Genomic DNA, 23,272 nt, shown 5'->3' with positions numbered 1-23,272 from the left:
GTTATTAGTTATTATGGAATATTATACATATATGGAATATAATAGAAATGGCTTAATATATGGAGAAACTTCCAAAATTTTGTTATTTTTTAATGTGTACTAAAATAATAACCAACATTAATATCATATTGATGTTGTTTGTTATTTCTATATATAAAAACAAGAATGATAATGAGTGTTACAATTGCACACTATAAATATATGGGGCATGCATGATTAATCACAACAATACTAAGGGACTAGTGAGAGATATGCCGACTCATAAGCTTTTTGCAAATAAAGGAGAGGGAGGCTGTATTCCTAAACGACTTGACTCAGAAGAATATATTTGTTGTTGTACTGGTTGATACGTAAAAACCAACAAACCGTCTTCCTAAAAATGAAATGGTGTCATATTAGCTATCTTATCAATGATTATTATTTATTAGTATAATAAATACAGGTTAAAACTTGAAGCAACTATTAATTTTAAGAGAAGAAAGTATACACATGTCAATTATCGAATGAATTATGTTGATGTTGACTATCTTATTAATGATCGATGTTTTAGTTATTTTTCCTTTTTTAAGTGAACATACATTCTTTGTTGTTGGAAATAATTAATGAAAAATATAACGGAGAAAAATAGATAGAAGAAAGAAACAAATTATGAACATACATAGGCTTTACGAACATACATAGGCCTCATTAAATTACTAAAAAAGAAAAATAAAATGACATTGTGTTTGTTACTTTATTAATATAGATGCATAGTGTTGGTTTATTAATTTAAGTTTTTTACTCACTCAAATGTACGTGGAATACAATTGCAATTGTATTAAAAAACTAAACAAGACCGAGAAAAGATAAATCAATCAAAAGATAGTTTATAAATTTGATTATAGTTCAAGAGATTTCATCATTTTACAATGTTAGCATCTATATTATATGATGTTAAAGTGTCGACATAACTAAATTTATAATAATGACCGATTAACTTAATTTTTTGAGACAATTAATAATTAATATTTTTGTTACAATGTAATTAATAAACACTATTAAAGTATATTTGGTATATTTTGAAAAACTATTTCGTTTTAATCACTTTTTTTATTGTTACTTAGATTTAGGTGGGATTCATCGGATAAATGACCCTTATTAATGGATATGAATGGAATTTGACTCACGATTTAAAATTGATTAAAATTTGGCATTTTGTAAATGGAACCACCATATGAAATATTTGATTCAACCCACGAGTGAACCAAGAGTAAACTTAATCTTGCTTCCCAACATTGCTTCTCGCTTTTCGGTCTCGTCTTTCGTTCATGCGAATCTTGTTTTTTCAATTTGTTCATTCATAAAATTTCATTCGATTCTTGATTTTTGACATTGCTTCTCGGCTCTTGTTCTTACCTTCTCAATCTTGCTTCTTGATCCTCGTTTTAGCTTCTCGATCTTGCACCTTAGGTAAAAGAAGAGGGCAGAAGAAAAATTGAAAGGAAGAAAAAACAATGGAGAATAATGCAAGAAAAAATGAATAAGGGGAAGAGAAAAACAGAAAAAGCAGAAGAAGAGAATCACAAGAAAAATGAAAGAAAAAAGTGAAAAACAAAAGAAAAATAAAAATAAAAGGTAAAAATAGAAAAAAAAAAAATAAAAAGAAAGAAAAAAACCTAATTTTTTTTAATTAATTATGATTTCCATTTAGTCTCCACTACTAATTTTAGAAAATTTCATGGCTTTTTATTTTTCATCAGTTTTATTGTATAAATTTAAAATAAATATTCATATATTATATTTCTTTGCATAAAAATTATTTTGATTATTTAAATAATTTCAATAAAATTAATTCTAAGAGACTAAATTGAAGATTTAATAAAAGCAATGGATTAAAATTAAACATTAAAATTGAACCAATTTCAAAATAAGAGAAAAAAAAATGATATTTTAACCCTTGATTAATTAATTAATAATTAATAATAATTTTTATAAAAGAGAATTTTGCACGCAATTCAGCCCAAATTGTTGTTCGGCCCATTAACAATTATTGGCATCATATAAATTCACCTCTAAATACTAAACCCTAATTTTACATACCCTAGGTCGTCAGATTCATCGGAACAGGTGAGAATCCGTTGCTTTGGTTAGTTGTCAATTTTGCAATCGTTGTTCATTAGTAAGTTCATCTTTGTTAATGGTTTCATTGATATAGAAAGGGATTTTTTAGGTTAGTTTGTTAGAAACAAATTGAATGATTGTGGACCATTGTGCATTCTGGGATTTCTTCTTCTACTCGGGAATTTTATATCTGCAGCTGTACTTAGAATGTGCTTGGTGAAATAAGTTCGGTTTGGCCGGAAATTTGCTTGGTTAATACTTGATTTAAAGACCCAGTTTAAGTTATAGAGAGAGTAAACCTCTGGCGATTTATTTTCGTCTTTGCAGTATTAGGGCTTTGCAATTGAACTTATTTTTGATGGAGTGACTAATTGGGTTTTATTGAAACAGGTAATGGCTCCAAAACAGCCGAATACTGGCCTTTTTGTTGGTCTTAACAAGGGCCACATTGTCACCAAGAAGGAGTTGGCCCCAAGGCCCTCTGATCGTAAAGGAGTAAGACAATCGACATGAAACTAGACATTTTAAAATTTTCATTGATGTTGTTAGTTAGCTTTTTAGGAGATTTAGGAACGAGTTTATGTTACTATATTTTATTAGACCAGTTCTGGACCGTGGTTATTTACTTTTAATATGTTGCTGAAAAAGTCTTGTCAGATTCTCATATATGAGCATGTTTTGTCACAAAATTTTAACTTTGTGTTCTTGTAAAGGAGCAAGTCAATCGACATGAAACTAGACGTTTTAAAATTTTCATTGATGTTGTTAGTTAGCTTTTTAGGAGATTTAGGAACAAGTTTATGTTGCTTTATTTTATTAGACCAGTTCTGGACTGCTGTCGTTACTTTTAATATGTTGCCGAAAAAGTCCTGTTAGATTCTTCATATGTGAGCATGTTTTGTCACAAAATTTAACTTTGTGTTCTCATATTGCTGTTTTCATACAAATTAATGTAGAAATCAAGTAAAAGAGTCCTCTTTGTCCGGAGTTTGATCCGGGAAGTTGCTGGTTTTGCCCCATATGAGAAGAGAATCACTGAGCTTCTAAAAGTTGGAAAGGACAAGCGTGCTCTGAAGGTAGCCAAAAGAAAGCTTGGAACCCACAAGCGAGCGAAGAAGAAGCGTGAGGAAATGTCCAGTGTTCTAAGAAAGATGAGGTAATCCTTCTTCCTTTGTAGAAGGGATAGTCTTCCTGCTTTTATATTTATACTTACGGCCTAAATCATGGTTTGTTTGTGTGGAAAGTCCTAATGTTATATTTAGATCTGCTCCGTGCAAAAGAATCCCAGCACTTTAGTTTTGCTAATGTGTTGGTGTCCAACGCTTGATGGACACTAATTAGTACAATGGATGTATTAGACGCCAGTTTCAAACTTTGGAGTTAATATTGGTCGAACATTTGTTACACTTAGCTTGACTTGAATATAATTTGAGAACAAAATGCACCTGGCACATTTTTAAAAGAATGTAAATTCTCAAACCCATCGACTCTGAATTATCTTGTGTAAAAATAATGTACATCTTTAGGAAAATGTACATCATAGTAGACATCTTCTTGTTGTGTCAATGTTCTTAGTACTTCATGATCCATTCTCGCATCTGTTTCTTGTATTTTTATCCGTGATTTTTCAGATTAGTTGAAATTTGTGAGGAAAGGTACATTCCCATTCATTTCATGACTGGATATATTGTAATTTCAGGGCTGGTGGAGGTGCTGAGAAGAAAAAGTGAGATCCACACTTGCTCATTCATTCAACGTCTTGCACTGTGGCTGCTCATTTTTGTTTGTTTTAGGTTTCAATTTGTTGGAGACCGAGACCGAGCTCAAGCTGATAATCAATTTCAGTTTTGTTATCTTTGAACTTGTTTTACTAACACCCAATTTTGTTATAGCCCCGTTTGTTTCAATGATGCATTGTGGTTTGATGAATTAATTAGCCAGTCATGTCATTTTTTGCGTTTGTGGTTCATGTCTTCCCCGTGATTTATCAATTTATTCTATATTGGGTTTTAAAATATGCGATAATTTTAAGTATTTTTAAGAATGTTATATACTTATATAACAAATCTTTTTAGATATGTTTATACATAGGGTTGGAGCATTTTGTCAACATTCATGTTTAAAAATTTGATAACAGAGCTTTATTGGGTGCATATTTGAAAGTGATTTTGTTGGAATTGGAAGTTATTTTAACATTTTCAATATAACCAAATGAATTAAAATATTAACAAAAATATTTAATAGATGACAGTCGATAAAAGTGTAATATTTGTAGAATTTTTGTTATTTAAATTAACTCTTCTGCTTTTCTTTTTACCTATATATTTTAATTTTTTTCAAAAAAAGAAAGCAAGGTCTTTCAAAACTAGTCTTTTGAAACTTATTTAGTTTTTGAAAATACTTCTAAAATATTAACAATAAATTAGATGAGTTTAGCACATAAGCTTCATTTTAAATCTTCTCCCCTTCCATTTGTAAAAAAAGCAACAAAATAGACGAAAAGTAATACCATTGGTGGGTATGTGTAAGATAAATTATTGGTTCAAACAAATATGGTAATTTACAAAACATCATCTATTATTTAAAAAATAGAAAGAAATTATTTCAAATACACAATTAACCAAATTATTGAAAAAATAACAAGTGTCAATCTATTTTCTAAATATTTTTAGAACTTATATCCATGACTTTTTCTGATCTGTGTAGTTGAAGAAAATGGGATTAGGAACTAAATTTTCAATAATTTACAAACTCTCAAATATTCTAAATACTTTCTCAAATTCAAAATAATTACTATTATGACTGCATTGCAAAAGGAGACTTTATTATAACACTTGTTAAGTTATGCAGTCAAAGTATAAGAAAAAGAAAATTAAAAAGAAAAAAAGGGAGAAAAAGTGGAAAGAGATATTTTGTCAAAGAACTCAAAGTTATTTCAACTTTATAAATTAATAAAAATAAAGAATAGATACTTTTTAATGACTCACCGTCGACAAAACCAATAAAAACTCAATAACCACGCACGTGGGTTCCAACCTCTCCCTAATCCACATTCCCCTTTCCACTCTCGTTATCCTCACCGCCCCTTTCACCCTCCACCACCTGTCCCTCCGTCTCCGCCGCCGTACCTTAACGACCATTCAAATTTACCAAAACACCCTCCCATTCTCATGCAAAATGCACCGCTTTTACTTAAGTTCCCCATTCTGCCCTCCCTCTTCCCGTTCTCTTCTCTTTCACTTCCTTCTCCCACTCCTCCTTCCATTCCATTTCTTACCTCAGTAGTCCATAGCTCTGTTCTTCGAAAACGATTTTGTTTTAAGGCAATGCCTTCTGCTGGCGGTGGCGACGACCTCGTTAATGGTGGTGCTTTCTCCGGCTTCAGTCTCACTGAATCCTCCTTCTTGGCCTCTTTAATGCCTAAGAAAGAAATTGCTGCTGATCGCTTCATTGAGGCTAATCCTGAGTTCGATGGCCGTGGTGTTCTTATTGCGATTTTTGGTATGTTGTGATTGTTTGTTGGCTTGTGTTAATGACGAAGAGGAGAAATAGATGATCTGCCTTGATTTGTTTTTATGCGTTGGATTTGAGATTATCTCTCTCTCTCTCTCTCTCTCTCTCTCTCTCTTTCTCTCTCTCTCTCTTTTTTTGTTTTCTTTCTAGCATCATTTCGTTGCTTAAGCAACATTTCTTTTTGTTATTTAGTATTGTTTACTGATGTTTCTTTTCAGATAGTGGTGTTGACCCTGCTGCTGCGGGATTACAAGTGACATCAGATGGAAAGCCTAAGATATTGGATATTCTTGATTGGTATGAAGGGATTAGGATTGCATATTCTTAATTCTTACCAGTTTAGTTTGTTTATATTAATTTGTAATGCAATAATGTCAGTACGGGGAGTGGCGATGTTGATACCTCGAAGGTGGTGAAGGCTGATGAAGATGGTTGCATTATTGGAGCTTCAGGTTCATGCCAATATTTTTGTATATCAGCCAATGGTTTTTATTATTGTTCTCCTTTCTTTTCCCAAATAGTCAACTGTTACTTTGGCTGTTTAACTATTTAACTTCTTGGAACTGGAAGGTGGATGGAGCATATTTCCTTCTTTCCTCCTTCCTTTTTTTTATTCTCTGTCTCTCGTGATCAAACTTGTTCTGTAATGTTTCTATTTCACTCTGGTTAGGGGCTTCTTTGGTTATCAATTCTTCGTGGAAGAACCCTTCTGGTGAGTGGCATGTGGGGTGTAAATTTGTTTATGAGTTATTTACAGACACGTTGACTTCTCGTTTGAAGGTAAGAATATTAGTTTTGCTTGTTTTTGAGTTATACACATGACTTAATTAGTTCACATTAAATTTGTACATTATTCTACTGAACAGAAAGAGAGAAAGAAGGATTGGGATGAAAAGAATCAGGAGGAGATTGCCAAGGCTGTTAAGGTTCTTGATGAGTTTGATCAGGTTGTTGGCAATACCTTCCAATTTTCACCATCTTATGTTAACTTCCATTAAATTTAGTATGAGGCTGCGAAGCATAAAAATGGTAGTGCTTGTACTAGCATTAGTAGCGCTACTAAGGTTCTGCACTCCAAACAGTCATTTAATTTCAAACATTTATGCTCATTATTCAATCATTTGATGAAATTTTTACCTATTAAATATTTACTTTTATGTGCTTATTATTTGTTACTTTATCTTTCGTCTGTTGTTTTCATTTGTTTTATGTTTTTTGTTTTTCTAAACCTTTTTCAAAGCATTTTTCTTGCATGCCAAAGTTCACCATGGTATTTTGGTAGAGTTGGCTTATTTAATTTTATGTAAAAGTTTTTTAAACACATAGCTCGTCGAAATATTTCCAAGTTGAGAGGCTGCTCTAGGTTGTTATTAACTCCTCAAAATTGCACAATTGCGCATTTTCACTGGTTGCCAATTTTATTTGTACTCTTGATAATTGCTTTAATAACATCCATGTTTTAGAAACACACCAAGGTGGAGGACCCAAATCTGAAAAGAATTCGTGAGGACCTCCAATACCGAATTGATATTCTTAAAAAACAAGCTGATGTAAGTATTTGTTTGAGGTAATTTGTGTTATTGTTCCAAACTTCTGTCTCATGTGTGATAAAAAATTTGTAACCATGAAATTGGTGAACTGATCAACTCATTACTTTCATAAAAAATGAAAATGGAGTTAAAATTCCATATCATTAAGAGATGATGAACGGAGTAATCTGAACTTGGGGTTAGGGTTAAAGAAAATTTATAAATTTATGAGAGATTATATTATATTATATTATATTATATTATATAATATTATATTATATGGTGGTTTCTTGGGAAATTAGGCCAAGTCTGTGGTTTACGTGTGTGTATAGGTATGTGTATACATACATGCATACTCATATATAGAAAATTTAGCTTAGTTTAGATAAAAAATATTATGAAAATAATAGCTAATGAATAGTTACAAATACAACATAATGTAAGTAAAAGAAATACAACTTAAATCAGAATATGTTGATAAGTCACCATAGTATGTAAAGGATAAAACACTACAGAGAAAAATTGTTGTATTGTTATATAGCAATTTTGTTTAACCACTGCTTAATCAGGGATTCTTTATGATTATTGTGAACCAAAATTAGTATCTTTTTATACACGTATTTTGTTATGTGCTAGTGCTATGATGACAAGGGGCCAGTCATTGATGCTGTTGTTTGGCACGATGGAGAAGTATGGAGGGTTGCTCTTGATACACAAAGCCTTGAGGACGAGCCTACCTCTGGAAAGCTTGCCAATTTTGTGCCACTAACAAATTATAAGTAAGTTTTAGATTCAAAGAGAAAGCAACCCCTGAAGTATCTTAAATTAAGGTTGTAGACATATATATATATATATATATATAATAAATAAATAAATGGACTTATTTTAATCAAGTTCAGCAAGATTGTGGTCAATTCATCTTTTGAAGAGATGCATCTATTTTCCTTTACCGTTGTTGGTTAGTTTGTGTGAGGATACAGTTTTGCAGCTGGTATATTTTAGTCTAAATTATGGTGACACTTGACAGGATTGAAAGGAAGTTTGGCGTGTTTAGCAAGTTGGATGCTTGTACATTTGTCGTTAATGTGTACGATGAGGGAAATATCTTAAGTATAGTTACAGATTGCTCTCCTCATGGTACTCATGTTGCTGGTATTGCTACTGCTTTCCATCCAAAGGTCAATAAAATCTCAACCTTTTAAAAGAAAAAGTTTGACAAAGACATGCATGGTTTTGTTTGTTTTGTTTTTTAAAAGCATGTTTTGATTTGAACTTCTGATTATCGTTAGGAACCCTTGTTGAATGGAGTTGCTCCTGGTGCACAACTGATATCTTGTAAGATTGGAGACACACGTTTAGGGTCAATGGAGACTGGAACAGGGCTGACTCGAGCATTGATAGCGGCTGTGGAGGTGGCTTTGGCTTACACTTCAGAACCTCTCTCTCCATGCTGAAATATTTGTCTATTTGTGAAGGACCTCATGAAGCTTCTGGTTTGAGTTAATCTTTCTAATTATGTCCAATATTCATATTTTTGCAGCACAAATGTGATCTCATAAATATGAGTTATGGTGAGCCAACATTACTTCCAGACTACGGTCGCTTTGTTGACCTTGTTAATGAGGTGACTATTCTGAACATAGTGATTGAAGCTGATGAGTCATCTGATTTTTTGAATGTATAATTATAAATTTCGGTTCTCTTATTTCAGTTTTATGCTATTTTAATCAATATAGATCTTTTTAATCGTTAATGGCAGGCGGTAAACAAGTACCGGTTAATATTTGTGAGCAGTGCTGGTAATAGTGGGCCAGCTTTGAATACTGTTGGTGCTCCTGGTGGTACAAGTTCAAGTATTATAGGAGTTGGTGCCTATGTCTCTCCGTCGATGGCTGCTGGTGCTCATTGTGTGGTTGAAGCTCCAAGTGAAGGGCTTGAATATACTTGGTAGTTTTCACCCTGATTTTTAACTTGACATCTAGCTTATGGACTTTAAAACATGGGCTCTGAAAGACTAATCTTTATAACGTATATTTGAAAAATACTTTTAAGGAAAACTGGGTTTATGGACTTCTAGTCACCAAGTTTTATACATGTAGGAAAGGGAGGAAAGGGGTGCCAATAAATTAATATTTGAGGAATAAGGGAAGGTGTGCTGTGATCTTTTCTTTTGGGTGTGTGTGGCTGTGATTTTTGTGGGGCCATGTGGATTATTTAGTTAGATTTTCTTTTTGAGATGTTACTTTTATTATATATAGTATTTTAATTTATATTCAAAACTTTAATGTCTATAACCTGGATAATTTGTTGTATTTGAACCATATCGTTGAACATAGTGTTTTATAAATCGAACGAGTTGCACTTCTTGACCAGGAGACTTTTTACTCTTCAACAGTATTTGATTCATTCATAACTGGCAAATGTGGGATGTAGGTCAAGTCGTGGACCAACGGCAGATGGAGATCTTGGTGTTTGTATAAGTGCTCCTGGTGCTGCTGTTGCTCCTGTTCCTACATGGACCCTACAAAGACGAATGCTTATGAATGGGACCTCTATGGCATCTCCATCTGCCTGTGGGGGCATTGCATTACTCATTAGTGCAATGAAGGTCCTTCCTTACAATTTATAGTGAACAATCTTTTTATTGTTATGGTTGGCAAAATTTATTTCTTGATTACTGAGTAATATTGTCCATGCAGGCTGAGAACATTACTGTGAGCCCATATCTTGTGAGGAAGGCTCTCGAGAATACAACCATTCCGGTGGGTTGCTTACCAGAAGATAAATTATCCACTGGACAGGGGCTCATGCAAGTTGACAAGTTCGATTTTGTGCCCTAGCTCAGCCATCTAATTTGCTAGAAATAAAGAGAAGAACACTAGTTATAGTTGATATATCATTTACAAATTTTCAGGGCATATGAATATATTCGGAAGTCCCAGAATGTTCCTTATGTTTGGTATAAAGTGAAGATTAATCAATCTGGAAAATTATGTAAGTTTATTCTGCTCATATATCATTTCTCATTTTTTCTGTGACACGATCTGGTAATATATTCATTATACTATATTGAGAGGTAGATGAAACAAGAGAGGAGCAAAGGTAGAGAAGCGTAGTTTTGTGAGGATGCATCATCCTCTTGATAGCTGCATCAAAAACACCATTTAGTCGTCTTACTTAGTTGGAACCCCTATTTTCAAGGGGTATTTCTGTGGGCTTGTTTTTTGTATGCCCTTGTATTCTTTCATTTTTTCTTAATAGAAGTCGATTTTATAAAAAAACACTTTTTAGTCACCTTCCTTAACAGTATTACGTAATATATTTATGTTGTAGCATATATTTCATTTTCCTAGGATCAGGGCTACTGCTTTCTTTTATATTTCTTTCTTATCTACTTTTTAACAACTACCTTTTATCTTCTTGGCTTTGATTCTCGATATTTCTTTTTTCTAAATATTTACGGTTTGCATGTCTTAACTTTAGCTCCTACAACACGAGGAATTTACTTGAGAGAGGCTAGTGCCTGCCGTCAACTTTCTGAGGTGTGGTCATTGATTTGTTGTACTGCTTTTAAGAAGTAAAATCATACCCACTACTTTTACCTCTGACTTTTGAACTTATCACTTCTAGTTAATATATAAATTATGTGATGTTTTATCAGTGGACAGTACAAATTGAACCCCAGTTTCATGAAGATGCGAATAACTTAGAAGAGCTGGTCCCTTTTGAGGAGTGTATCGCATTGCATTCCAGTGAAAAAACAGTTGTCACTGTTCCTGATTATTTGCTTCTCACACATAATGGACGCAGCTTCAAGTGAGTTAACAATTTTCAAGCCTTTACTCTCCTGAGCTTTTGTATTTCTCAACAGTTGCCTCAGCTTGAATCTTCTTAATTTGTGTTTATGTTAGGATGATATAAAATTAAATTTACCTTTACCCATCTGTTTACGCTTTTGGGTTAAACATGTAGGTGATTCAAGAAATCCTATGTTCTAACTCCTACAACGTTATTTCCTTCTCCATTAATATTCATTTTTGATTTGTTGGATCTTTTACATATTTCAAATCCACAAGAGAGGGAGAGTGATAGAATGATATAATAATAAATTTACCTTCAACTATCAACTTAAGCTTTTGGGTCAACGAGTAATTTAATAAATTTACTTTTCAATTTTTTTTCATTTGTTTGGCCTTTTTTTCTGTTACATTACATGGTAATTTGTGGTTATAGGTTCTACCAGCTTACCAAGTATTTTAAATTTCTATTTCATGGTTTATTCCCATGGGTTTCTCAAATTTGGAAAAGTTATGTACGTTCTTTTCATATTTTCATCTTACCTCACACAACCGGCTTGTGGGTTTTGAATTTCAGAAAAACCGACTCTGACCGGCTCTCCCCTTAAAGTGATTGACTCACGTTGTTTTGATTGGTCGGTTGAAGTTCGTTCAGCCCTATGTATCACATCAATCTTTCTATAATAACAAAAAGATAGTTATTTCTAGTGCAAAAAATGATGATTACTTTTTAGTTACCTGTTAAGATGGGCATCCTTTCTTTCTAAAGGACGATACTGCACTTAAATGGTTAAGCAAGTCTACTTTTGGCCATTCAGTGGTGTTTTGTTCATGATAGACTGTAAGCCTTATTTGTTCTTTTCAGCGTAGTGGTTGACCCTTCCAATCTTAGTGATGGCCTGCACTATTATGAACTCTATGGCATTGATTGCAAGGCTCCATGGCGGGGTCCTCTATTCAGAATCCCAGTAACTATAACAAAACCAGTAGTTGTGGTGGATCGCCCTCCAATAGTTTCTTTTTCAAGAATGTCATTTTTACCAGGTTCATTTTTCCGACAATATTTATGTACTTACTCTGAGTAAATAGTAGACCGTCCTGTAAAAAAGATATTTAAACGGAATCTATCTGTATTTTCTTCAATATGCCACCTTAGGCCATATAGAGCGGAGGTTCATAGAGATACCACGTGGTTCTAGTTGGGTTGAAGCAACCATACAAACTACAGGATTTGACACGACAAGGAAATTTTTTATTGACACGGTTCAGGTAAGTGGAGCATGAGCGACTATACAGAATATCAAGTTATGTATAAGTCATAATAATGAGTATTTTCATTTTCCAGATTTTGCCCTTGAAAAGGCCTTTGAAGTGGGAGAGTGTGGTAACATTCTCGTCTCCTGCTTCCAAAAGTTTTTGTTTTCCTGTTGTGGGTGGCCAAACTATGGAACTGGCAATTGCTCAATTTTGGTCAAGTGGCATCGGAAGCAGGGAGTCATCGCTTGTAGATTTTGAGGTAGTGAGTTTGTAAATTAATAATTTAACATCTAATCTCGACTTTTGGTTTGATTTTTTAGTTTTAACTATATCTATGATTTTTTTCATGATAAAACCCAGAAGTAATGCGACTGAATTTTATGCTTCTAGTTCATCAGTCATGATATGAAATTACTTCTAGTTTTACGTTGCCATATCTTACTCTTATTGAAACAAAAGGTAGAACTGAGACGAGAAGATTTTTCTCTTACTAAGAAATTAGGTCTTCTCAATTTCTTTTGTCATTGGTGGAAACCAAATGGAAGAAAGTTCTCTGGCTACTTCTCTTTTACAAATAAGCACTAGTATTTTAATGTTGTAAGCTAACCATGTCTAACTCGCAAGCTTAACCATCAAAAAAAGGGGAACTTATTTGGGAAGATTAACATTGAGTTTATGGAATTTTTTAGTTAACATTTCATGGGGTTAGTACCAATAAAGATGAAATAGTGTTTGATGGAAGTGAAGCGCCTGTTAGAATTGATGCTGAAGCTTTGTTGGCATCAGAAAAACTTACTCCTGCTGCCATCCTGGACAAGGTGAGGGAACGAAGTGATTAGGTTGGGTGAATTATTTGTTGCTGTAATTAAATTGATCTATATGTTGTGATTTTCCTCTTCATTCTAATTTGCAGATAAAAGTTCCATATCGGCCATGTGAAGCCAAACTTTGCACACTTCCTACGGATCGTGACAGATTGCCTTGTGGGAAACAGATTTTATCACTGACACTGACGTGAGTTAACAGTGATGATTGCTATTTTCTTCTTTGATAAAGATATTGTTGGTGCCAAACAAATGTCATGCACTTTTTTTTTTCATTTTGTAGCTACAAGTTCAAATTAGAAGATGGTGCTGAAGTGAAACCTACTATTCCATTGTTTAATGACCGTATCTATGACAATAAATTTGAGTCTCAATTCTATATGATCTCTGACACGAATAAGGTACTTTGACGGCATTTTCCTTGTTACTTGAAATGTCACATTGTGTTCATCATTTAAATTTGATCAAAAATCATACTTGTGAAAATTCCACCTAGTCCACAATTATACTTGAGATAGTTTGACTTTCTCCACTTTCACACTTTTAAAACCCTATGGATTGTTTCACAAAACAAAACTAAAAGAAAAAAGAAAAATGGAAAATGAAGAAAAAAAACCCTTAATAGATCATTTTTGCTGGTATATAGGAACTCCTTTGCATGCAGGAATATCTTAATGTTAGGGAGAATTTAATTAGCTGCTTTTTCATTTTCTATTCCATACTAATTTTTCTTGCTACTCTAGTAGGATTTTGGGAAGAGAATTTAGAGTTCAAATTGAGTTGGTTTATAGCTGAATCAATTGAAAATAGTTATGAATTACTAAATATGGGTTTTAGTTGATTCATAAAAGTTTAGGGTTTAAATTAATACAATGGTTAGTTTGAAGTTTTAATTGATACAATCCCCAATTTTGGTGTTAAACTCATTTCCCCCCAAGTATAAACTCCTAATACACCACTAGTATTACAAAAATATAAAAAAAATCCAACCGAACCAAATTGAATAAGAGTAAGTATTAGGCAAACTTTTCCAGAGAGAGAGAGAGAGAAGACAGAGCAAGTATAGATATCGGAATGGGATTGCCTTACAGTTTTTCTTTTACTTTTATCATCTGAATTACTTGTTTTGTTTATTTCATGCAGCGTATTTATGCTATGGGTGATGCATATCCAAAGTTTAAAAAACTTCCCAAGGGAGAATATAATTTACAGCTACATATAAGGTATGAGTTCGTTTTCATGGCATTATTGTATTGTACCATTGAGCTTTGTACTCAGCTCTTTGCTTGCGATAAAGTTCTGCAAATACCACGACATTGTTTTGCTCTCAATTGTGGATTTGTGAACATCTGGTTGATAAGTCCCTGGACAATACTAGCTTTTGCATTTTTGACATTCTTAGTATTTGAATGATCTTAAGATTTAATGGACTACTTCCAAATAAAGTGGACATTAATGATTGAATGGGAAAAAGGAGACTTGAGAATCCTCCCAGTAAAAGGAAAACATGTAAAAAGTAAGAAAACAACGGGGAAGTTGCGCAAAATGGATAGCTTTCACATTTTTCACATTCTTAGAGTTTGAATAATCTTATAATTTAATGGACCACTTCCAAATAAAGTGGACTGATGCTAACAATTGAATGGAAAAAAGGAGAGTTGAGAACCCTTCCAGTAACCAAAAAATGTACAAAGTAAGAAAATAATGGGGAAGTAGAAGGGATAACTTAAGAAAGTGACTTTGATGCTCTACATCAAGTTGGGCGCCATACATGTCTGATTAAGGATTAGTTTGGGATTTTGTAGCGGGTAGTTGTGCATTTAGAAAAATCAGTTGTGAAGGAAAGTAAAATAGTGTTTGGTCAATTTTAGTGTACTTTACTTTTTAGTTCTATGAGCCAATGTAGACTTATTATTTTAATTATTTTTGTATTGATGGATAATTTATAAGTTATAATATAATTATTTAAAAATTTAACTTTTTCGAATTGCAAAAGAATTTATGCAATTCAAATGAGAATTTTATTGGTGCAACCTAAGGAGCATGGACATGTCATGAACCATGATACAAATACGTGGCACACCAATTTCTAAAAGACAAGAACACAAACTTGCATGTTGGGCACACAAATTATTTTATTTTCAGATTATGTAAATTTAACACAAATGCAAATTATACTTCGCTAAGAACATACAAAGTTAAGTAAATGAATAAGATCAGAAAACTTAAAAGATATAGAAGGATTTTATTGGCTATGGCATAGAAAGAAGATGACGTTCGAATACTTTAAGAATGACCACTGTATAATCATTAGTCTATAAGAAAATCTCGGCTAGATTATAGGAAATGGCCATGAACTTTGAGAAATAACTATTAGTGGAGAAATTTGATACCATCCAAATTTGTGCCCATTTTTTTTAACACCAATCTTTGTGAAGAACAGTAGAACACTATGTTATTTTTTCAAAATCGAACTTAATTCTTTCATGCTTACAGCTTAGAATTTGCTAATGGTTCAATTATATTGAAGTCCTACAATGTTCTCTATCTTAGAATTTTTCCTGATTTTCAGGCACGAGGATGTCCAATGTTTGGAAAAAATGAAGCAGTTGGTGGTGTTTATAGAAAGAAAATTGGAGGATAAGGTAACATGTTAAAAGTTTTTAAGAACTTATGTTTGCTTGTTTGTATGGATGCCACAAATTGCCATCTTGATTTTTGATGTCTGTCTTTCTGTAGAAAGCAGAGAAATTTCTGTTAGAACTTCTCTTAGGAGTACAATTTCACTTATTTGTTACTCGTGCCTTCTGCAATCTCTCTTCCATTTTTGGGAAATTGTCAGATTTGTTTGTCATCAAATAGAATAACCATCTTTGCCTTTTGAACTTTGTCTGAGTTGTAGCCAACAATGAACTATTGGCATGTATTATTAGTATATATTCGTTTATTGTGCTATCTTGTTGCTTGACTTTAATGTAGATGAAAATTTACTTCAATGCTATTACACTGAACAGTATGCTTATTTGATTTGAATATAGGATACTATTAAATTGAACTTTTTCTCTCAACCCGATGGTCCTATGATAGGGAATTCTGCTTACAAATCCTCAGTTTTAGTTCCTGGGTATGTTGTCAAGAAACTTTCCCTTTGTTCTATTGCAATGTTCAATACTCATGATGCATTTTCTTTGGTAGGAAAAAGGAAGCCTTCTATATAGGCCCACCACCAAAAGATAAGTTCCCTAAGGTAAGATTATATTTTTTATTTCATTATTTTCGATAAGTACTGAATACTTTACATCAGTCTGTTGAGTTGGCTACCTAGAATCCCTGAATATGCTGGAGGGGCTTTTGTATGGAAGATTTCATAGAGAGTAATTACATACGGAAGGAAAATTTCAACTATAGAAGACAACAAATGGTCGTGAGTTCAATTCATAGTAGTCATCGACATAAGAGTTTATAACCTACAGAGGAAGCCCAAATGTTTTAGGGTTAGATGTGTTGTCCCGTGAGACTATTGGTGGTGCACTTAATATGGCCTGCTCATTGATATATTAAAAATTAAAAGAGAGCAAATGGCTTATTATTTATTTATTTTTAGTTCCTGCAATTCCAATTTCTGAAATAAATAAATAAAATATTTGTTTACTCATTTCAGAATTCTCCTCAAGGATCGGTTCTATTGGGAGCAATCTCGTATGCAAAACTAGGCATTGTTAGTTCAAGTAAGGAAAGTTCACGGAAGATGCCTGCATATTATCAAATCTCCTTCGTAGTGCCACCAACTAAGGTTGTTTGCTTTACCCTAGCATGTTTGTCCCCTTCAATCAAACTCTGAACGTAACCTTAAAAAAATTTGTGTATTTTTTGGCAGCCTGAAGAAGACAAGGGTAAAGGTTCTTCTCCAGCCTTGACGAAGACAATTTCTGAGCGTCTAATAGAAGAGGTATGCATAAGATTATATAACACTAATCTGTCAAACAGAGTCTCAATAACTAACTAAGCATCCATGGATTCAATCCATGGTGACCATCTATCTAGTAATTAATTTCCTGTGAGTTTCTTTGACACCCAAATGTTATAGGGTTAGGTGGGTTGCCTTGTGAAATTAGTCGAGGTACATGTAAACAGGTCCAGACACTCACATATATGAAAGAAAAAAACACTATTATTTGTCGTATAACTTATGTCACCATTTTCGAGATGAATTCTCCCTCATCTGTAGGTGAGGTTAGAGGTTGTCTGTATGACATTTCGTTTGATTCTGTTAGAAACAATATTTTTATTCTATCAATCTCTTAAATTATGGAAGCCTATAGGTAAAGGCTGGGTATCCACTTGCAAATAATCGTTTTACAGTTTTACTAATCAATAAAAGAAGTAAAATGTTGTTTTTTACTAGCTTCACCATTCTTTCTTTAAACTGTTGATAGTACTACTTTGTCCTTTTTCCTGGCTTTCAAGTTGGCAATTTTCAACTAAATAATATTCTCTCATCCTTATAAATAGAAGATTTTCTTTTTGTTGCAATGTGCAAAAGCTACTTTGTTTATTTCTATCTAAGAAGCATGGGCACACATTAATCGGGGCATTCTCTGGACACATGTTTGATATGAAATAAAACATGTCTAATATTTCATTATTACTTTTTTTCTCTCAAATGTGTCCATGACAAGCCTTGGGTATGCTTGGATATATATTAAAATTAGGAAAAATATTATAAATAGCAAGCTGCTAAATATATTTACAAAATACAGCAAAATTTTATATTCTATCAATGATAGACATTGATATATTTCTATCGGTGTCAGTAGTGTCACTAATAGAAGTCTATCAGTGTCTATCATTGATAGAATTTATAAAATTTTACTATATTTTGTAAATATTTTGGTTTCATTTTGCTATATTTGAAAATGACCTTTAAAATTATTATTATCATTATCATTATTATTATTATTTTGGTAAGAAACAGAGAAATATCCCAATCAAAGAAAAAGAGGAATACAGCCTAAAGGCAAGGGGTTGAGAGGACCCCCCACCCCGACATTAAAATTATAAAATACATTATGGACAAGATTAAAAGGCAAGTAGGCTTCTTGTCCTTTTTATTATATTGATGTATTTAATCATTTTTCAGATTTCTGAATATGTGTGGTAACTGGAATATGTTTGTTTATCCTTTATAGAATGTTTTTTTTTTTTTTTTTTTTTTTCTACTTCTTCTTCTTCTTTTTTGTCTATTTGTTTGTTTATCCTTTATAGAATGTTTTCTTTTTCTTTTCTTTTTTTTTCCTTTTTGTCTATTTTTCCTTCTGGTTCACTGTACTTTTGAATTAGTCTCATTTCAATATTTCAATGAAAAGTTATGTTTCCTTATATACACACACACAGACATGCTATATATACACTGTACACACACATACATATGTGTATGTATTTCCTCTTTTTTTTTTTTTTTTTTGGGGGGGGGGGGGGGGGGATTTATAGCCTTCCCTTTCCGTGTCTTATCTTTCCTTTTATCTTCCTCTAACAATGCTTTTGAGATTGGTGATAATTTTAATCATCTTCCACAAGTAATTGGTGTTTTTATCCTTCCCTTGGTCAGGTTCGTGATGTAAAGATCAAATTTCTTTCAAGCCTAAAACCAGAAAGTGATGAAGAGTTTTCAGAATGGAAGAAGTTGTGCTCATCCCTTAAGGTTCAAACTTGTTTTTTCAACGTTATTTAAAATATTTTCAGCATGGGGATTGTTCTGTGTTTTCTGTTTGAAATTACTGTCTATTGTCTAAGAAGACTAGTGACTTACGAGTATTTTTTGAAATTTAAATTAATAATTGATACGATAGTAAGATTTATCACTTCTCCTTTTAAAATGTGATTTGAAATTGTACAAATAATAATTATTTTTTGAGTATTACAAATTAAGTAATCTAGAGGATTACAAATATATTGTGAAATTTAAATAATCAGTGATGAGAAAATTAAAACTTCAATTTTAAGTGTTATGATTAATTTTCATCATGGTGCTCTCAATCCAATGCTTTTGATGATTACTCCATATGGAGGTATTCTAATTAATTGGAATGCTTTCATTTCTCCTTGCTAATCTATGTATCTTCGTATTTTCTTTGAAATATTCAGTTTCTTGTATTTTTGAGCATTACTCTTTTTATTAAATCAATGAAAAGTTCTCTTTCCCATCCTAGAAAGATGATGTCTGCTAGTGTCTAGCGTAATAACTAGGTTTATCCTACTGCTTAGGAAGCATCTTTTACAACGATCTCGCTTGGACTGATCTTATGCAACATGATGTCAAGGATCTTTATGTAAAAATATCTGTGTAGATTTATTAATCAGGTTGGATTTCTACATATTTGTTACTAACATCTTTTACCGATATTGCTACTATTTTTTGCTAGAGCGAATATCCAAACTACACTCCACTGCTTTCAAAAGTATTGGAAGGTTTGATTTCTCAAAGAAATATTGAGGACAGAAGCTGCCATGATGAAGAGGTAAGTGGATATTAATAAAAATCATTTGGATCTTTTAGAAAAAAGAAAGGATTTAAAAAACAGGAAATCTAACTGAAGTCATGTCATATCTATTCTATTGGCAACACTATAGTTATAAGAGGTGAGATTGACGTTTGTTGCATCTTTGCATTTGAGTGCGTGTTTATATGATAATTTCACCAACGAAGTAAACGTTTTACCCTGGATAAAAGAATATGTGAAAAAAAAAAAGAAAAAAAAAAGAGACAAAATGGGGGAGCGCAAGGAATTCCTCATTTGAATAAAAGAAGTGTTAGTCTGATCTGCCAAAAGCTTAAGATCTTGAGTTAGGGTAAAATTTACATTATATCAGTAATCTAGCACTTCCTCTCACTTGTAGGTTGAAAATTTATTAAAGGCACAACTAGTAGAATTTAATATTAATCAGGGAAGAAATTACTTCATTTGAGTTTGAACTCGGGATTTTTTGCTCTAATACCATTTTAAATCACCAATCAACCAAAAAGCGTAAGCTCATGGGTTGTGGCGATTTAATATCATATTATCATGTTTGGAAAGGATGTCAAGAGTCAAGTCTTTTATCCTAGAGGCTAGAACATATGCTGATCTCTTTCCAATCTTGTTTCCGTACTACATTAGTTAATAGATCATCCAAATCCATTTCGTGTCTTGTTTTTTCCTATTTCTGTTGTACAAATTTTTATGAGATACTCTGCCTATTGTGTAGCCTAACTTCACCATCTCGATAAGTTTTGAAACTAATCCTATGAGGTGTTGCTATGATATATCCCATGTGCAAAGATAAAGGGAAAATTGAGATCGACAATTGTTGATAAATGCTTCATAATAGATGCACAACGTAATGACCTAACCTATTCATACTGTTAAATAGTTCAAATATAAGTAAACAATTGAACGACTACCCTTAAAATATAATTACTGATGTATCGCCATTGGAAAATCTCAACTAGAATATAAAACAATTTAGTATAAATAACATAGTATTAAAAAAATGACACAATCTTTCACAAATGAGTACTTTTCATAGGTCATTGATGCTGCAAACGAGGTAGTTGATAGCATAGACAGAGATGAGCTGGCCAGGTATTTTGCACTGAAAAATGATCCCGAAGATGAAGACGTGGAGGTAACTTACTACAATGGTGTTGACTATTCAAATTTGTTTTTTTACGTATTTAATTTACATTTAAAAGAAGTTGAGTAAAAGCAGTAGTATTTAGGTTTTATGTTGAGCAGTAAATAGATCTCGGCTGTCTTCCCTTCTCTCAATCACAGAAAATCAAGAAGAAGATGGAGGCTACCCGCGATCAATTGGCAGAGGCACTATACCAAAAAGGGCTAGTCTTGGCAGAAATTGAGTCTTTAAAGGTTTGAAATTGTGACTTTTTCTTTCTAATAAATAGTAACAGAAGGTTCTCATGATATCTTTGATTTGAAAAATATAACCATTAAAACAAATTTGTTTTGCTTTCAGAATGTAAAATTACCTCAACCATTTTTGTAAAACCATAATATGTCATCTTTAAACATGCATATTAAGATGCATATTAACAGTTTATTTTCTTTCTATTTATTTCGTATGCTATATTTGATGGGCTTTAAAGAATCATTGACAATTGAATGTCAATTCTTCGTTAGAGCAGATTTTGGGGACTAGAGAAATTTTTTTAGGCATAAAAATGGGAAATCCTAACTTCAATTTTCTGTATATTTGTTTACACCTTATTTTATAATCAATATTTTTATGTATTAGGTAATGTGAATCCAACCAACGTTTTGATATTACATGCGATAGAGGCATGAAAAGAGATTTTATCAGTCAGTTAACTACTTAACTTTAACCTAATAATTTTAGTCGTTGAAGATTGAGGTTGTTTAATTTCAAAATGTGTGCGTTTGGTTACCTATATGAAAGTAACATTTAACAACATAACCTACTCTGGGATGAACAATAGAACAAATCTATCTTTGACAGAGCAAGGTTGAGAGTACTTCGACACTTGTTCGAGAAGATGCAAAAGATGTTGGGAAGTCTGAGGATTCTTTCGAAGAGAATTTCAAAGAACTAAGGAAATGGGTAGATGTCAAGTCTTCTAAGTTTGGAACTCTTGCGGTGTTGCGCGAGAAGCGCTGTGGGAGGCTAGGTACAGCTCTGAAGGTATACTTCCTCTTGCTATTTTCTTCTCTTTTTCTTTTTGGTAACATTGTGTTTGGATGAGGTCTCAACCTAACACTTATTCGGACTTTGATCTTGATGAACTTCCACCCCTATAAAAGCATAGTCTTAATACCATCAATAATTTATATTTAGATAATAAAAGGGGAATTATCCAAAATAGCAAATTTGATAAAATAGTTACAATATATAGCAAAATTTCAGATTCTATCAATAATAGACATTGATAGACATTGATATGCTTCTATCAGTGACATTGATAACACTGATAAAAGTTTATCAATTTCTATAATTGATAGAATCCAAAATTTTGTTATAGCTTATAAATATTTTTGTTTATTTTTCTATAATTAAAAATGCTTCCAATCAAAATAATTAACTAAAATTATCTGATTCAGACATAGAAGGTACTTTGTTTCTAGTTTTCAGAATTTTATATTTAACTATTTATTTCGACCAAGTTTGAAGAACTTTTTTATGGTCTTGTGCCACAAAGTAGAATTGCCATATTCCTCTATCCAAGATTATTTGCAGCTGGAGTAAATTGTTACTTTTTAGGTTCCATTTGCTAACCCTCGGGTTTTTTCGGTTTTCATATATCGTTTTTTGTTTTTGAAAACTAAATCTATTTTCTCTCAACTTTTTATAATAGTTTTCATTCTAAACCAAATTCCAAATTCCAAAAACAAATTTTTAAAATTCCAATTTCTTTTTTAAAGTTTGGTTCGGTTTTGATAGGGATGTTATTAGAGGGATATTTATATTAGTAAATAGTTTGTTAGGGATGTTTGGTTATAAATACAGTGAGTAGGGAAGAAGCCAACAATATTTTGGTGAGTTAATAGTGCTACCGAGTGATCTCCAGATTGAGAGGGTTGAAGTACGTTGAACACTTAGTTTATCTTGTATCAGTAGAAAATAGGTAAATACAGAGAGGTAATATGAGATGCCTTTGCTCCTCCACAAGGAGCTTAAGTAGCTAACAGTTTATTGGCTTGATTTTTCAAAATCTAAAATCTAAGAACCAAATGGTTACAAACAAATCAAGGACATTCTTAGACAGTTTGTTTGTCATCTTATTTTTTTTTCACTTAATGGCCGCAGCGGCTGGGGTTCACTAAGGTAGTTGAGTCTCATTTTTGTCATGTTTTCTTCTTTGTTGAATAATCATAAGGGCTTGTTGAATTTATACTGATGTTAAACTTAAGTTGTTACAACAGGTAGTCAATGATGTTATTGAAAATGGTGGAGAACCTCCCAAGAAGAAACTCTATGAACTGAAGTTGTCTTTGCTTGAAGAGATTGGTTGGTCTCATTTGGTATCATATGAAAAGCAATGGATGCATGTACGTTTTCCTTCAGGCCTTCCTCTATTTTAAAAGTCTTTGTCCAATTTTTAGTTACATTGCCCAAATAAATTATTGGATTTGTTATCTTTTGTTATATTCCCCAAATAAATGGAATCTCGTTTTTTTTTTCTCTCGTTTATGTTGGGTCCTTTAAGATTATGATGTGAAGCAAATGGCATAAAAATCCA

At 32.5% G+C, this 23,272-nt stretch overlaps 2 protein-coding genes across 5 annotated transcripts; both read left to right on the top strand.

Annotated features, from left to right (window-relative positions):
- The first annotated feature begins 2,015 nt into the window (after positions 1-2,015).
- On the top strand, positions 2,016-4,033 carry LOC103482553 (60S ribosomal protein L36-2-like). Of its 3 annotated transcripts, none has more exons than XM_008438769.2 (4): positions 2,016-2,106; positions 2,491-2,595; positions 3,057-3,256; positions 3,800-4,033. In XM_008438769.2, exons 2-4 carry the CDS (start codon positions 2,494-2,496, stop codon positions 3,828-3,830), a joined length of 333 nt encoding a protein of 110 aa, XP_008436991.1. In that variant the 5' UTR covers positions 2,016-2,106; positions 2,491-2,493; the 3' UTR covers positions 3,831-4,033. The 3 variants fall into 3 exon arrangements, with proteins under 3 accessions (XP_008436991.1, XP_050945748.1, XP_050945747.1); XM_051089791.1 differs by having other exon boundaries at positions 2,079-2,125; XM_051089790.1 differs by lacking the exon at positions 2,016-2,106 and adding an exon at positions 2,108-2,158.
- Positions 4,034-5,095: 1,062 nt separating this feature from the next.
- Positions 5,096-23,214, top strand: LOC103482548 (tripeptidyl-peptidase 2). Of its 2 annotated transcripts, none has more exons than XM_008438759.3 (34): positions 5,096-5,601; positions 5,832-5,910; positions 5,992-6,065; positions 6,284-6,393; positions 6,480-6,560; positions 7,077-7,163; positions 7,779-7,921; positions 8,170-8,320; positions 8,432-8,554; positions 8,683-8,766; positions 8,902-9,089; positions 9,576-9,750; positions 9,842-9,963; positions 10,057-10,136; positions 10,626-10,684; positions 10,804-10,958; positions 11,805-11,983; positions 12,096-12,208; positions 12,285-12,455; positions 12,886-13,014; positions 13,110-13,210; positions 13,304-13,421; positions 14,164-14,243; positions 15,593-15,665; positions 16,059-16,144; positions 16,216-16,267; positions 16,682-16,813; positions 16,898-16,969; positions 18,629-18,721; positions 19,443-19,538; positions 20,587-20,685; positions 20,835-20,927; positions 21,535-21,717; positions 22,956-23,214. In XM_008438759.3, the coding sequence occupies exons 1-34, from the start codon at positions 5,271-5,273 to the stop codon at positions 23,112-23,114; spliced, it is 4,071 nt and encodes a 1,356-aa protein (XP_008436981.1). In that variant the 5' UTR covers positions 5,096-5,270; the 3' UTR covers positions 23,115-23,214. The 2 variants fall into 2 exon arrangements, with proteins under 2 accessions (XP_008436981.1, XP_008436980.1); XM_008438758.3 differs by having other exon boundaries at positions 5,129-5,601; positions 6,480-6,563.
- The last annotated feature ends 58 nt before the right edge of the window (positions 23,215-23,272 follow it).

Source organism: Cucumis melo, chromosome 9, assembly GCF_025177605.1.
Source record: "Cucumis melo cultivar AY chromosome 9, USDA_Cmelo_AY_1.0, whole genome shotgun sequence".
Classification (NCBI taxonomy): domain Eukaryota; kingdom Viridiplantae; phylum Streptophyta; class Magnoliopsida; order Cucurbitales; family Cucurbitaceae; genus Cucumis; species Cucumis melo.
This window is presented reverse-complemented; position numbering and strand designations above follow the sequence as displayed.

Excerpts from the sequence above, each read along its gene's own strand:
- LOC103482553 (XM_008438769.2), top strand. The coding sequence starts at position 2,494 with ATGGCTCCAAAACAGCCGAATACTGGCCTTTTTGTTGGTCTTAACAAG. Across the intron at positions 2,596-3,056 it reads GGCCCTCTGATCGTAAAGGA|AAATCAAGTAAAAGAGTCCT; the intron begins GTAAGACAATCG and ends AAATTAATGTAG. Across the intron at positions 3,257-3,799 it reads AGTGTTCTAAGAAAGATGAG|GGCTGGTGGAGGTGCTGAGA; the intron begins GTAATCCTTCTT and ends TTGTAATTTCAG.
- LOC103482548 (XM_008438758.3), top strand. The coding sequence starts at position 5,271 with ATGCAAAATGCACCGCTTTTACTTAAGTTCCCCATTCTGCCCTCCCTC. Across the intron at positions 8,767-8,901 it reads TTGTTGACCTTGTTAATGAG|GCGGTAAACAAGTACCGGTT; the intron begins GTGACTATTCTG and ends CGTTAATGGCAG. Across the intron at positions 18,722-19,442 it reads AGTTGTGCTCATCCCTTAAG|AGCGAATATCCAAACTACAC; the intron begins GTTCAAACTTGT and ends ATTTTTTGCTAG.